The sequence below is a fragment of the Pundamilia nyererei genome, unplaced genomic scaffold, assembly GCF_000239375.1.
Source record: "Pundamilia nyererei isolate P.nyererei 1_Seehausen unplaced genomic scaffold, PunNye1.0 scaffold00215, whole genome shotgun sequence".
NCBI classification, from domain to species: Eukaryota; Metazoa; Chordata; class Actinopteri; order Cichliformes; family Cichlidae; genus Pundamilia; species Pundamilia nyererei.
The window spans coordinates 353,180-368,844 of NW_005187616.1; the positions used below are offsets into that span (position 1 = coordinate 353,180).

General features: G+C 39.9%; 1 protein-coding gene across 4 annotated transcripts in view; it reads right to left on the reverse strand.

The window, feature by feature from the left end:
• pip5kl1 (phosphatidylinositol-4-phosphate 5-kinase-like 1) overlaps nt 1-15,250 on the reverse strand; it is a 53,460-nt gene extending 38,210 nt beyond the window's left edge. Inside the window, exons 1-2 of one of the 4 annotated variants that reach the window (XM_005748156.1) lie at nt 15,199-15,250; nt 4,777-4,980 (exon numbers count right to left, since the gene is read on the reverse strand). In XM_005748156.1, the coding sequence (XP_005748213.1) occupies nt 4,777-4,980 (204 nt within the window). In that variant the 5' untranslated portion in view covers nt 15,199-15,250. Of the gene's footprint in view, nt 1-4,776; nt 4,981-5,092; nt 5,120-5,474; nt 5,533-12,507; nt 12,626-15,198 lie in introns of those variants that run through there. The other 3 variants (XM_005748154.1, XM_005748153.1, XM_005748155.1) reach the window with 3 other exon arrangements.
• Between the last annotated feature and the right edge of the window lie 415 nt (nt 15,251-15,665).

Here is a 15,665-nt window from a genome sequence, read left to right on the forward strand (position 1 = left end):
CTAGTATGGATGAACTATACATGAGCAAACAAGCCTGGGGCAACAGAAAAAGCCACTCATACAGGATGTTTCCACACAGTGGAATTCAACGCTGGATATGGTTTCACATCTACTAAAGAATCAAGAGGCTGTTTTTGCTGTGCTAAACAAACAAAAGCACAAGCTAGTCATTTTAACTCCATCAGAGCTGGTAAAACTCCAAAGCTGGCAACTGTCCTTGAGCCATGCAGGTAAATAAAACTATTTTTTAACTTATTGTTACTGTTTCTTCAAAAAGCTTTATAGTTTAGTTATTGTGTAGGTTAATAATTACTTTCTTGAACAGTCTACTACAGGTTTGTGACTGAGCTTCGTGGAGGTGAAACATATGTCTCATGTTCAGTGGTTTTACCTGCTTTCTGCCTCCTGCATCACACCATGGAGGTCTCTGATGATGACTCAAACTACATGGTGAAATTTAAGACTGCCTTCACAAAGGACCTATCCCAACGTGTAGCTACACTCAACCATCAGTTGTTCAAGATAGCTACTGTGCTTGATACACGCTTTAAGGATTTGTGTCTTGCAAGGGGAGAGTGAGAAGAGGTTTGGACCAGCCTTGAGGCCCTGCTGCAGGAACAGTGTAAAGATGCCACCACAAAGGAGCCAGCAAAGACAAAGAGCCTCTTCTCTTAAATAATTTCCCCCAGGGATCAATAAAGTATTCTGATTCTGATTCTCTTCATTGTCCTCGGACCCTGATTCAGATGATGAAGCCCTGCGTAACAGGGTCGAGCAGGGACCCACCAGCAACTGTCTGTCCTGGCCTGCAAGTATTTGATGAGTCCTGCCACTTCTATCTATGCGAACAGGCTAGTTTGTCTAAGTAACTGGCTGAAAGAGACGGCCAATACATAAGCATGCAGGTATTGTGAGTCCAATGGGTTTGTTATTTTTTGCACTAAAACGTTCGATGATCACATTGTTTTAGCCTAATGTACAAAATACTTTTTGGCTAAGGGTACTCAGAGTTTAAAGGTGAACCTGGTCAAATAAACGTTTGTGTTTCTGCCTTAGTCTTTTAAAGAAGAAAAACTGCACTTTATGATGACATTTTTATTATTATTATTCAAAGACAATGCCATTTTGAAAATGTACTTAACCTCCTAAGACCCGAACTCTTCCACGGCATGCATTTTTAATTTCTTTTTGATATTTGGGCTGATTGGGGCTTGATGAATGAAAAAAAAAAAGAATTACCAGATTTTTTTTTTTTGGCCTTTTTTTTTTTTTAAAGAAAAATAAGAGCCACATATGAGGATATTCATTTAAAATTTTGATAAAACAGTAGCAGCATAGTGTCCTCGTAAGTGGATATCAGGCCCAAATTGAGTATTTTGGTCTAAATAACCCAAAATGCGATGTCCACATATGTGGACGCCAGGTCCTAGGAGGTTAAGGTACTTAAAATAGGACTTTATTTTTAAGTCTGCCCAATTTTGGCCAGGGATATTATTTTTGTTTCTCTGTTTTGAATTGAAATGCAGTTTAAATGCTTTTTATTTAGTTTCTCCCCAGAAATTAAAAGAGCTTGAGTTTACTATATTCATGTCCATGACTATTATTTATTCTGTCGCATACTAAAACCCTTTTAAATTAAAAAAAAAATATTTTGATTTTAATTTAATTAGATTTTAGAGATTACTTATTTACAACGCCTCTTATTAATTACATAAAAATTTTAATCGAGTTTTTACTTTTTAAGTAATGTCTGAAGTTTTTTTTTTTTTCCAAAAGTGATATAATCTAATCAGCTATATGCTGATGATAGTATTGCAACCATGACTTTGACTTCAACATGAAGGGAATGAAAAAAAGAAAAAAAGGATTGTTGAGTGAGGGAGCAGGAACATAGGAAAATATTACTTTATAATTTGTAAGCGTTTCTCTGTGGCCTCAAACTGCAACACATGAAAAACGAACTCTGTTGAATTATTATTTAGGAAACTGACCTTCCAGTGCATTTAATAAAAGGTAGCCATTGGAAAATGACTAAATTGATCAACAAAATGCAAAGAAACAAGCAACATGACTTCATACAGTAAGAAGACTCATGACAGCATCCACTCTGCCAGTCTCAGTTTGAGTGTGCCAGTGAGGAAATACTCACTGGAATCATAAACAATATAAAGGATGGACCTAGCTTCTAGGTCTGAAAAGTAAAGGAAATGCAGAAATGCTTTAAGCTTGCATTCTTTTTAAAGGCCACCAGGCACACAAAAAAAACGACTTCCTGTCCTATAAAAGTCCAAGGAACCATCAGCCCTGACCTCTGTAAACACTTTCTTACAACTTTACGGTCTGACTCATTCATTTCGAGTCAAACTGATTAAAACATGATTCATTTTTAAAACTTTGGTCATTCTAAGAATCAGAGAAAAGAGGATTTCATCATCCACACTCCCTGTCTTTCTTTCTGCTTATTTAGAATCAGTTAGATCCTCTTTCTTCTACTTATTTAAACCTCCCTTGTATTTAACCTTTTGCTTGTTTCCAAAATCTGCCTTTTCCCAGAATTGGTCAGACACTATCTAAGTGTCAGTGTAAGTGTCAGCTTCTCTCACTCAACCTCAGAGTGGAAACAAGTTTTAGATTTTCTTGAACTTTCTGTGCATTATTGAGCAATTCTTTGATAAGCTGGAAAACCAAAAGAACACATTTACTAAGCAGGACAGTCAAACCATTAAACCTCTTGCTTTCAGGTAACATTTCATCACCTCAGTCTCAACAATATTACATTTTCTTAGATTTCAGATCTCGGTTTTACAATACTGCCCTCCTGTGGTAGAAGTTATAGTACAGGTTTGCAGAGGGTAATTACAAAAATGACCTTTTATATTCAAAGTCGAACCGTTTTTAGCCCGTGTTAACCAGCTAAACTTCAACAAAATATTCATTTATATTTCTCAGATATGTAAGCATTCATCATATTATATTTTATATTTTCGTGAGTGGTTTCATCTGTCTCTCGGTTTAGACAAGCTGTTCAGTCACTGTAGCTCTGGTGTCCCTACATTAACAACAATGCCTGGCCTTGTTTGGGCTATTACCAAGAACACCATTACACCATTGCACCACCCGCTGAGCTACACATAAATATTTTCTTTAAACTGTTCATTGTTTTTTTCTGAACTAGTTCTTTGTGTGAATCTGCACAGTGAAATTCCTCAGCCCTCATTTCTCACTTTGGAATGAGCGTGAAGCTGTGATTTTTGCAGCTCACAGGTTCTGTGCAGTAATCCAATAATCAATGCCTTCACAGCTGTGGTGTCGCTGTAGATGCCATTACAGACGACCTTTGTAGTCTGATTACGCCATGTGACACATTATAGTTGATGATGTAGAAATATTATGCAACAGCTTTCATTCACTCTCTCATGACTTTTTGTTGGCACTCTGAAGATTGTGTCAACAGTCCAGTGTCACAGCTCAGTGGTACTTTAATGTAATACCAACTTGTAATACAATACATTTACACAAGCAGCACATTTTCTTTGGAAGAACTGCATATTATAAATGGATAATAAGGTTTTTTTGGTGGTTGGAGGGTAGGTTATGGCTCATTCACATGAAACTAAGCAGACAAGACAACAAGGATAATCAGGCCTCATTAATGCAATATAACAAGAGAATTTTCAGTTTGGTAATCTGCTTTTATTTTTTAATTTATGGAAGGTAAACAAAAGTAATATACTGCCAAGGATTCACTGACTCTGCTACTACTGCTACTAACACAAAACCAAGCAGAAATCTGAGCTAATATGGATGTACCACAAACTGCAGTTCCTCTGATGTCCACTAGAGGCTTCAAAAAGAAAAACTGTTAAAATATGAACCTTTGCAGCTTTAGAGCAGAAATAAAGATCTTACAACCTGTTATAAAGAACGATTTTGGTCCCTGTAGCTCATTTTTTCCCTTATAAGAACTGTACAACAACCCACCAGTCCAAATGTTCTTAAGGATTATATTAAGTTTACAATTTTAGAGGTGCAGCCTCTTTGACTGAGAGGTGGATGTGACAAAGGTGACTGTAGCTGCTAGGCTTCACCTTACTTAATTGAAATCCTAGAACTGGACCACTTTGTCTTATCCAACAAATAATAAGGCAAAATTTATCTTTATTTGGATTTTACTCAGCACCAGTTAACAGGTATCTTTGTCTGTGTGATGTAGCCATATGGTTACACTCCACACACCATCTAATTTTGGTTACTTTGGGCTCCTAAAGCCCAACATGACAACAGCCATAAAGGCTTGATTGTTCATCTTTCATATACAAAAGTAAAGCTAATGTTTTAGTACGTAAGAGTGTATTATTTTTAATGGGGAGAGACCCCAAGTTTTTTTTTTAAAGTCTGATTGTATTGAAGTCACTTGATTTATGACCTCAGTATCACTTTCCTAATGAGTTTATAATTGAATGTCCCACTTAGAGGATAAAAGGACTACTGAAGTTGTTTGAGAATGTAGTATGAGTATCAGTCAGCTCAAACCCTCTTTTTTTATGATCTCTACTTTCAAAAACATAAACTTATGACAGGTAAAATTCATGTGTCCACGACCTAAATGGGCTCCTTTCAAAACACCCACAACTACTCCATGGTAACTGTTAGTATATGTGGTAGTGACACCTTTCAGCTTATTTTGCTAACTGCTTCCACTTCACTACAAAGCAAGTGGCTTTGTGTGAAGCCGCCATGTGTAAGTGGCTGCACTGTTTCCTGACAGCTACTCACTGCGGGTGGGTCATCGATGGTGCTCTGGATGGCTGCAGCCAAGCCCTCCTTCATCATGCAGGTCAGGCTGTAGAACTCATGCTGTTGGTCAATCTCAAACAGGCCCAGAAGTTTCCACTGCTGCCTCAGACCTCCCCACCGCCTTCTCTTCATGGAGCGCTGCTGGTGACTTAACATCCCTGGACCGGCTGTCGACATCTCCATCTGAGATAGAGAAAAACAGCCCGATGAGGAAAAAATGTGACTGCTCCACTGTGGACGCAGAGGAGAAAAGAAATCAGAGTGTGAGTGGAGGCCAGAGAGGCCAGCGACTAACACAAAAGACAGCTGACTGTCAGTTGAGTCTTTAACAGAGTAACCATGGAAACCAACACAAAGGGATAAAAGCTTCATGGGCTGTGCTGTGGATAATGCCATAATGCTGCTCCTCTGAATGCCACAGAAAAACATTTTAATTGCGTGGTCATGTCATGTGTTTTACAGTAAATGTTTGACCCTGTGAGCTCTACACACCCGAGCCACTCAGTACTAAGCCAGAGAAACAAAAAGACTCCTATGGAATAAATAGTAACTGATAGTTTTTGATGTTGAATGATGCGTTCATCAGCGTTTAGGCATAAAAAGCACTTGTATAAATGTGTGACTGAGTGAATGAGGTACTTGTAGCAAGAAAGACCGTTGAGAGTAGAAAAAACTACCTTATCCTGCTGGAAACAACTGCCAAAAGATAGGTAGAAAGGTTGACTGGTGGACATGGTCAGCAGCAGCTTTTTTGATAGAGGCAGGATGGCTCCGCCCTTTCTTGTTGTTGTTTCCACCAAATTTTGACCCTACTATCCAAATGTCACAGCACAAACTGAGAAGTTCTTCCAGGCTTTAGTTGTCCAGTTTGATAAGCATAATGGGAATTGTAGTCCTAGTTTCCTGTTTTTAGCTAAACGAAATGGTGCATTGGGTGGTCTTCTCCTGCCCATCTGCAGTGCTACTTTGCTTTCAGAGAAGCTCTTCTGCATGCTGTGTGGCCATTCTCAGCTGATCTCTAACATCAACAAGGCTTTCTATTTTTCTTTCTGACCATTTTCTGTAACCCTAGAGATCTCAGCTGTTTCTGAAATACTCAGACCAGCTGACCAACAATATCCAAAAACCTTTAAATCACATTTCTTCCCCATTCTGATGCTCAATTTGAACGTCAGCAGCTCATCTTCACCATTTTTTATATGGTAAATGGTTGTTGATCTACACACATCTGTTGTTGCCATTTTTTATATGATGAGTTGCTGCCATGTGATTGACTGATAATATATCTGCATTAACATTCAGCTGAACAGGTGTATCTAATAAAGTGACTCATGAATGAAAATAGACACTAAAACCACTTGGTTTTATTTTATGAAGATGGTGGTTTGGGTTATAATTCACTCCTGGAAAACTTCATATCTGCTCAGTGACCAATGAAGCACAGTGGGTCCTGATGATGTGATTACATGTGAGGAGGTGTCAGTCTGAGCAGTCTCAGTGTTGCAAAGAAACTAAAGAAACAAATAAAAAAAATACTTGTATTTGGCTTCAAATAAACAGAGTCACTTCATCAGTAATAAAACCTTCATTTTAGAAACAACATTAAGATCTGTTATTACAGAGTCTTTATCCTGCAATTTAAACCCGTCTGAGATTACCATTTTTATCAGCTGGTGCTTTATAAGGAAAACAGTGCCTCAGCACTCACGTCACAGCGTTACCTTCCTTTTGTAAATTAGCCTGCCATGCCATTGGACGCGTCCATAGCAACATGCATGACGCTGCGCTCCTTGGACCTTTTGAGCTCCTCTCTCTGTTCTTCACTTTGACTGAGAAACAAAAGCTTCCTGTCTGATCACAGCCTCTCCTGATGCTGTTTGATGGTCTGAGTGTTCGGCTTCAGCACGTCTTTAACAATGGTGACAAACTGTAATAACCATTGTTAATAACTGGTAAAAAAAATAAAATAAATTGCAGTAAATTATATTTAATAATGTTTAATAACTGGCACATAATTGATTAGTAGAACATCATCTGGCAAAGTTGCAACTGATGTTTATAGAACGTTGCAAATCTATTCATCATTCAACCTTACTTGGCTCTTATAATGCTGAAACTGACATATAACTATTTCACAGGGTGTAAAAATGGACAGGTGTCCTGCTTCATTAAGTTTCCTGTTTTTTGGTTTTTTTTGCTTTAACTTTCTGTAAACAAATACATAATAAAGTACAGTGACAGGACAGGCCTGCTGGAGTCCAACGCCCACCCTCAACGAATCAGATTTACTGCTGGCAGTGCAAACCAGGCTCTAACTACAGGGACCAGATGACCCATAACAATGGGCCTGATACCCAGTACACTCAAAGCGCCCCCTACACTAATCTTTTTGTCACGTTTTACGGAATCAAACTCAAAGTAATGTCTGACCTTCCACGCTTTAAACACTGCATGGTTGCACTCTCTCCAGCACTCCATTTGTCCGTTGTTGATCTACACACATCTGTTGTTGCCATGGATGTTGCACACTCATATGTCATTGTCATGAGACACTCTCACAAACAAAATCACGACTTAATAACGTAGTAACGCCGCCTGCTTAGGGGAAACTAACAGTAATGTAATTACTTTTTTGCTTTAGTAATCCCTTACTTTACTCATTACTTGAAAAAAGTAATCGGATTACACATTACTGCCCATGTCAGTTAGTCACCCAGGTATGTTAACAGCTGTATTCTACAAATAAGTTTAGAACGTATCTTTAATCTGTTTAAGAGGACAACGACGTCTTGTGATTTTACTTGCGGACAATCTGTCGCTCTTATTTTGAAACCTTATCGAGGCTCATCGAGGCTGCAGAACAGCAGCACGAGACACAGGAGGTCTTGTTCACAGTCCGGGGAAGGATTGAGTGGAAGAGTGACTGATTGATGCAGCATCTGCCGAACCCGTTCTGCTGTGGTGGAGAGCTGAGCGTTGAAGCAAAGCTTTAGATTTACTGGTTGATCTACATTCCACATCTGTGCTGTGGGTACAGACTGAAAGCATGAGGGTGAGGTACGTGTGCTAGACATGAGCCTCCCCTGAAGGCAGGATGGGCTCAGCTTCAGAGATAAGACTAGAGCAGTTCCTCTTCCACATCAAAACGCAAGACTTAAGATAGTTTGATCAGGGTGCCTTCTAAGTGTCTTGGTATGAGTCCTCAGGCCCGACCCAGGACATGCTGGAGAGACTTTGTCTGTTGGGTAGACTGGGTTTTCTAACATTATAAAAAGTATTTAGCGCATCACGTGGAGAACTGGTTTATGTGTTGAGCTCATTAAAGCTGCAGAGCTGGTAGAGCTGGTCTCTATCTCTTGGGAGATAAATCACGGGCGATCCATTTTTTTTGAGCAACTTCTGGAAGTTAAAGCACAATAATTACTGGCAGCTGGATGTGCCGGCAATAAACTGGTACTTTACATTCGACCTCCTGAAATCTAACCTTTATACCTTTACTTAACTGTAACTGAAACAGTGCTGTATTCAATTAATTAAAAGAACCATTAACTAAGTTTCAGTCTTGATTACAGCAAGACTGGAAGCCTTCAAACATCCATTACAATCAAGTGTAAACTCTAAATAACTGATAAGCCACCACAAACCCCCCCAAACTGATGAACTGTATAACCCAGGTAAAGTCTCCCAAGGCAAACTGGTCCGAGGAGATTAATTAGACCTAGAGCGATTTCAAGAACTCCAGTGAAGCCTAAAACTTGGATCTGGATAAACTTGTAGGAAGTGTGAATCTACACCCAAGAGGAAAGCTAGTAGAGAGGGAGTGCATTATTTGATTTACGAGGCAGGTGGCTGGAAGTCTTTTCTTTTGTTTCTTAACCTTTTCCTTGCTTTGGAGCCTCAGGCGGAGATGGAGTGATGGCTTCTATCTCCTGCTCCACCCCCTGCCTGGAATTTCTCCATTGAAACAGTCCTTCCAACACCTGCCCTCTATCTGGTAATCAAGTGTAGAGTACAGCAGTTCTCTGCACCATTATATGGTGAGAATTAGGCCACCTCTGTTACCTGCCGCTTTTGTGGTAACACAGTGTGCTTTCACGTCTCCAAGCTAGCTGCTCCAAACTTCCACAGAAGGAGAAGGTTCATCTGGAAACTTGTCTACCTGTTGCTTGAAGAAATTTATAGCTGTACTTACCAGCTCTGAACCCAATTACCTGTAACATGTCACAGGAAAGACTTACCTGCTCTCTTGCCTTTCTGCCAACTCTCTGATGCTTGCCAGCTGTCGGCACACCACATCCAACTCATGTAAGACTGTTAAACACCCGCTGGCTTTCTCATGTGAATTCAGTAGCACAGCAGCTGATGTGCACACTAGCCTGCCATAAATTATTATTAGATCATGCTAGGACTTGCTCCGTACATTGGCGGCTGCTGTTTGTGACAAACATGGGTTCCAGTGGAATTCATAGCAGCTTTCCCTTCCAGAGAGTTTCACTTTCACCAATGAAAATAAAAGTGTGTCAAAGCAACGCAAGTGAGCAAAACATCAGCAATATGATAACAATAGAAAGGATAAAACCCAGAATTGCATGCCAATTACAGGCCAAAAAAAATATAAAACAAATGAAAGGAATTAAATATTAAATAAAATAATAACGTTACAGACAGAGATTGGATATGGCAAACATACTGCCCTTTTTATAAACCCAAGTATAGAAAAGATTTTAACCGTCAGATCTTTTTTTTTTCACCCCAGCTGTTGTTATTTTTATGTACCATAAAACATTTATGGTACATAGAATCTTTTTCAATAAAAAAATACTAACTAATACACGTTTTGGTGATTTTTGAAGTCCACCCATTCCAGGCTTCCAGGCCCATTGCTGTGGTAAAGATGATAGGTGGAAGGTTGTGTGGGAACCCAGGAAACAAATAAAAAATGTAACACTAGCATAGGATTTGAGTCAGTTGTAATTTCCCTGGTCTTGTGATGTTTTGCAGAGTAATGCACAGCATGACAATGAAAACAGCTAAACTGATGGAGATGAGTCAGTATATAAAAATGTGTGAAAACCATCATTATCAATAGGGCTGGGCTATATCATGCCATTCACGGTAATACCGGTGTAATGTTGGGCAATGATAAGAAAATGAAATATCGCGATAGAATATGGGTAAAACGCACATGCGCAGTGCCTTTGTTTACATATGCACTTGGCTACGACGCAGAATGAGACGAGCGAAAGTGGATCGTTGAATGAAACGGATGAACCAGAATTGGTTTGTAAAAATGCTGCAGCTTCAGTGGTGTGGAACTGGTTTAGCTTTCGTCCGTCAGATACACAACAAAGCACTATTTTTGGTAGAGCATGCTAGCGGGCCGTCGTTATTACCGTATTGTTTGGAAAATACGGCACACTTAAAATCAATCCTTTGATTTTTCTGAAAATCGACAGGTCCCCTTATAATCCCGTGCGCCTTATGTATGAATTCTGGTTGTGTTTACTGACCTCGAAACGATTTTATGTACACGGCGCTGGAAAATCTGTCAAATGTTTCAGTACGACTTTGCTAAGCTACGAAGCCGCACCGCTTGATGGATTGTCGGAGCATAGCGGCTATCGTAGGCAGGAGCCTCGCGGAGTGATACGTACTGTGCTTCAACATAATATTACCGTATTGTGTGTGTGTATAACCTCTTTTTAAGTTTTGTGGATATTATACATGGTTATGCTGAGGATATGTCGGCCAGTTTCCACTGAAAATGCCTTTTGGTTAAACTGTCAGCAAGGAATTTGCATTTGCACTGTTAACTTTTTGTATAACTTTAACGCACTTAAAAAGCTGCTTGTGTAAGTGAAAATACATTGATGGGGGTGTTTTTTGCACCAATAAAGTAGAGGAGTTGTAAAGTATTTTGTCTAGTGTCAATTATATCGTCAATTATATCGTTATCGCAAATTTTCAAATGTATATCGTGATAAATATTTTTGGTCATATCGCCCTGCTCTAATTATCAACATTAAAATGTTTTGATTATCTTTCATATGAACAGTGTAAGTATGCAGGCCAAGATTTTAGTGGATATTTTAAGATTTCTTTGGTGCAACAACAAGAATAAACCCATCATAATAGATGCCTACCTGCCGACTAATACACTCACTGAACTCTGATTTGCATTTTTTTCTACCCTCTTGTTAGTCCAAACTGGTCAGGTGCATTTACCACAGAGTTTGCTTATTAGCACAGAATCATGTCCCACTGCTAAGACAGGTGAGTCAAATACGTGGCCCTAGGGCCTGAACTCGCTCACTGAAAGACCCAATCCACCCCACTGGATGGCTTTAAAAAGTCTAAAACCTGCAGAGAAGCAGGGCACAGCTTAGTTTAGCTTTTCCCTGTTTTCCTGTGTGAATTCTTTTTTTAAACTCCTAACATCTACCATGACACTGGCAATGATCAAGGATTAGGGTTTTGGTACAGTTAGCAGCTAACCTTTCTTCCAACCCTTCTAATAAATAATTAGTCTATTAAAAAAAGTTTTATTTATTTTTGCAGAAAATCTGTGACGCCAATATGAGAGGGAACATCTTCCAGTTATGAAATAAAGCACAACCCTGTTAAGTGCCATGGTTTGTGTGCAGGGAGGCATGAAAGGTCCCAAAATTCAGACTCAAATGCAGAGGCCAAGCTGAAACTCAAAATGTTAGCTTTATTGCTGAACACTGAGGAAAAACTAAATTAAACTTGGCAGGCTTGGCAAACAGAACACACAGACATATATGAAGGAGATCGTGACACTGATGAAGAGAAACACGGGGCTACACTGAGGGATAACGAGGGGAATGAGACACAGGAGGAGAGCACAGCTGAGAGTAATTAGGCAGGACGAGACAAGGGAAGCAAAACTAGAAATATTAACATAAGATGCAGACTGTCAAAGTAAAACAGGAAATATAATACAGACGCGGACTTGACAAGGGGTTACAGCGCAAACATGGAACACAGAGAGAAACCAATAGACTAAGAACTCTAAATAACACAAAAGAGAAGATTATTAATAATAAACAACACAAAACACTGGGTCACAGACCCAGTCATCCAGGACCATGACATTAAGAACTTAACTTCATTCAAACCAAAGACCGAAACAACAACCTTCACACTGACGCCCATAATCCTGCGTGCACATTATCTTACATTTGTTGATTTATGCAATTTTCAGAATACAATCCCAACCCCAGTAAATCCGGCCATGGATTGATTAGCTGACTAATGTGATGGGGAAGTAACCGCTCACTAATGTCATGATGGAAGCCATTAACGCGGTCAATGCATGGTCAACATTTATGGCACTCAATGGCCACAGAGGCATCTTTGCAGTCAAAAGCAGTCACAGTGTGATGGTGAAACTTCCAAACAAACAGAAGTTGATGCTGTTTTTATGGACAGCAAAGTTGCAACAACTGATTTGGTCACTATACGGCTGTGAGCAGACAGCCAACTCAAAATGAATTGAGGACATTTCATCTTTAAATGAGAATCTGATGATTGTAACAAAAACAAAGCTGACAGTGTCTAATAACTGCACACAGCAGCCCGGGGAGGTGACTACACATCAGCAGCTTGGGTGAAACCCCTCACACAGTTGATCTCTAGCAGTGACTGCACGCATTATGGAAGCAATCAGATTCAAAGCGTTTCACTTGCCTCTGTACAGCAGCTGATGGTCGGCCTGTCCGTGTCTCTCCCAGTGTGTGTCACTCACTGAGTGCATGTGTGTCACATGTCAGCCTGCAGAATGACCGTGTGATGTCATCGGAGCATAGCCCGGCTCACCCAGCGGTCACACCCACACTGGCACTGACTGTCTGAGGCAGACACGACTGCCGGCAGCTGCAGCTCTGATACTGCAGTCAATATGAGGCAAGCAGAGGTGCAGAAATAAAAGGTTTGTTGGCAAAGTGGGAATGCAACTGCAGCGCAAACTCTGCTGACTCACTGCTGGAGGTTTTCCAGCCAACTGGACTCGAGTCTTCATCCATCTGAAAACACACCCAACACTCCACAGACAAGAAACCCCAACTCCTCTCAGACGATATACAAACATATACAATACCTTCAACATAGATTTTCACTTGGAGACACCAGAGTTATTGGATTTTAATTTGCTTTTTCTCCATTTTTTTTTCCTTTTTGCAAATTCTTTCAGATCAAATCAAATCAAAATGTATTTCTATAGCACATAATAATACAACAAAGCTGACCAAAGTGCTTCACAGTTGGTCAGAGAAATAGCATGAGACAGCAAAAAAGAAACAGGTAAAAGGAGGGCAGGAAACAATATGAACAATATGAGTAAAAAACAACAACAACACATAACTAGCCATGAAATAGCATATTAGTTTGAATCAAAAGGTTATTCCAGAGTCTGGGAGCTACGGCAGCAAAGGCCTGACCACCTCTGAACTTCAGACGAGACCTCGGTTGCATCAGGAGCATTTGATTAGAAGATCTAAGTGCCTTATTAGGGATATACAAATGGAGGAGTTTGCATAGATAGCTGGGAGCCAAATTGTTTAAAATTTTAAAGGTAAGCAAGAGAATTTTGAAATTGATGCGATATTCAACAGGAAGCCAATGTAGGTTGGCTAAAACTGGTGTGATGTGGGCATAATTTCTAGTATCAGTTAGGAGATGCGCAGCTGCGTTTTGAACTAACTGGAGGCGGTGGATAGAGGAAGATGGGAGGCCCAAGTAGAGGGAATTACAGTAGTCTAATTTGGATGCAAGTTAAATATCAGTGTGACAGCTCAGATGAACAATTTGGAGACAAAGTTAGAGAAGGAAGGATGTGATGATTTGGACATGTATGGAGGAGAGAGAGTGGATATATTGGACAAAGGATGATGAAGATGGTGTTGCCAGGTAGGAGGAAAAGAAGTTGACCTTGGAGGAGGTTCAAGGATGCAGTGAAGGTTGAATAAAATGGGTCTTTCGTCATTTTTGTGACAAAGGATTTCATGATAAAAGTATTAACATGAAAGTAAATGGTCTTTTTTCTGTCCCAAATTATAGATTCTGATTTATTTTGATGGTAAGAAAGACAAGTGAAATTTTCAGCCTTTTCTTTAAAAGTCTTTGAGATATTCACGTTCAAACGTTGCCTCAGATTTCAGGGCGCGAAAAAACAAATAAGTCTCGGATGTGGGCTTTTACCTGTTTTGTCTCACTGAGAGTGGGATCTCAGATAATACAAAGACATTAAGAGAACAAATACCAGAAAATAATGGCCTTTACCAAGATAACTGGAGCAGAACGGACTGAATTGTTGGCTTCTACAAGCTGTAAAAAAGTCTACTATTGTAAGATACTACATATCGTGTGTGTGAGATTGTGAAACTTGTGGTGTCATTGTGATGTCGTAGCTCTCACCATGCTCTTTCATATGATGTTATACTCAATTATATTGACTTTGGGTGCTTACAATGAAGGTCATATTACAGATTTACTGATATCTGATATTTGAATACTGACTTGCACATTTCCTGTGACCTTGATCTTAACTATGAACTGATTTTCAACCAAATTAAATCAGCTCGAGTTCGTTATTGATATTTACTATCGCACAACATTTGAAAATTATACATGAAAACTGTAGACTGGAAACAAACAGAACCAGTTCTCCTTCACTTTGAGGGGAAAAACTGCAACTCATTAGTTGAATTTTCACAATGAACGATCGAAACTTTAGGATACTGAGTCAGAGCGGTGAAGGAAAAATGTCATTCCTGTATCAAACCCTGTTCATAAAATGCAGTAGAAGAAAGTGTTAGATGTTTTATTACTGGCCAAATGAAGAAGAGGCACGCTATAGACAAAAGCATTAGACCGCACCTGTAAATCATGCTCGGCAAGACATTTTGGAACTTTCAGCTTTGTGGAAACTGGTTGAAAAAATGATTTCTGCACAAAGAAAGGTCCAAACAGGCATGACTGACAGAGTTAGATGTGGCAGAACTTGACTGGTTTGCACAGAGCCCTGACCTCAACCCCATCAAACACTTTGATCATACCAGAAGGGAGTGTGCAAGTGTGCAATCAGTGTCTGAACTTACAAATGCTCATCTGGATGAATGAACAACATTCCCACAGACACAAAAGTCCTGTAGGAAGCCTTCGCAGAAGAGTGGAAGCCTTGAAAGCTCCTGCAGGTATAATCTGCAAGTTTCCCAGTATTTCTGTCTGCCACTCTGATGTCTGTCTAGCAGTTAAAAATCCTCTGAAATAGACTGATTTGACTTTGGATCAACAATTAGTGAGCCGACACCTTTGCAAAAAGCCAAATACCAAACAATTTTGAACAATACTGGTTAATAACAGAGTAGTAAGTGTACCAACCTAATGGTCTGTGGGCTCAGAGTCCTCTCGTGTGTAGCCAGGATTCTTGATCCGCTCAGAGAGGATGTATCCAGTTTAAATGAATCTAATAAGCTGTTACTGAGCCACGGTTCAGTCAGGAGGAAACCCAGCAGCTCTTCATCTTTTTGGTTTTGCCGGTTGTGTTAGCCTTGAGCTTGCACCTCTTCCTCCTGACTCTGTGCAGCTTCCTCCATTCCCCTGCTGCCGGGCTTCACATCTCCAGAGCTCTGCTCACGGCGTCCTTGACAATGCATCCTTGGGAACGGATTCTAGGGAATGTGTCCTTGGGAATGTCCTTTTTCCTCGGAGATCGTAGCCACTCGCCCGCATGACAAACTGCCAGAACAAGCTTGGAGATGTTGGGCTGGGGAATAAAAGAGTGCCATTTATCCAATTCCAATTAAAATAGCTGCTTATTACAGCTTTAACTGAAGAAGAGGGAGTGA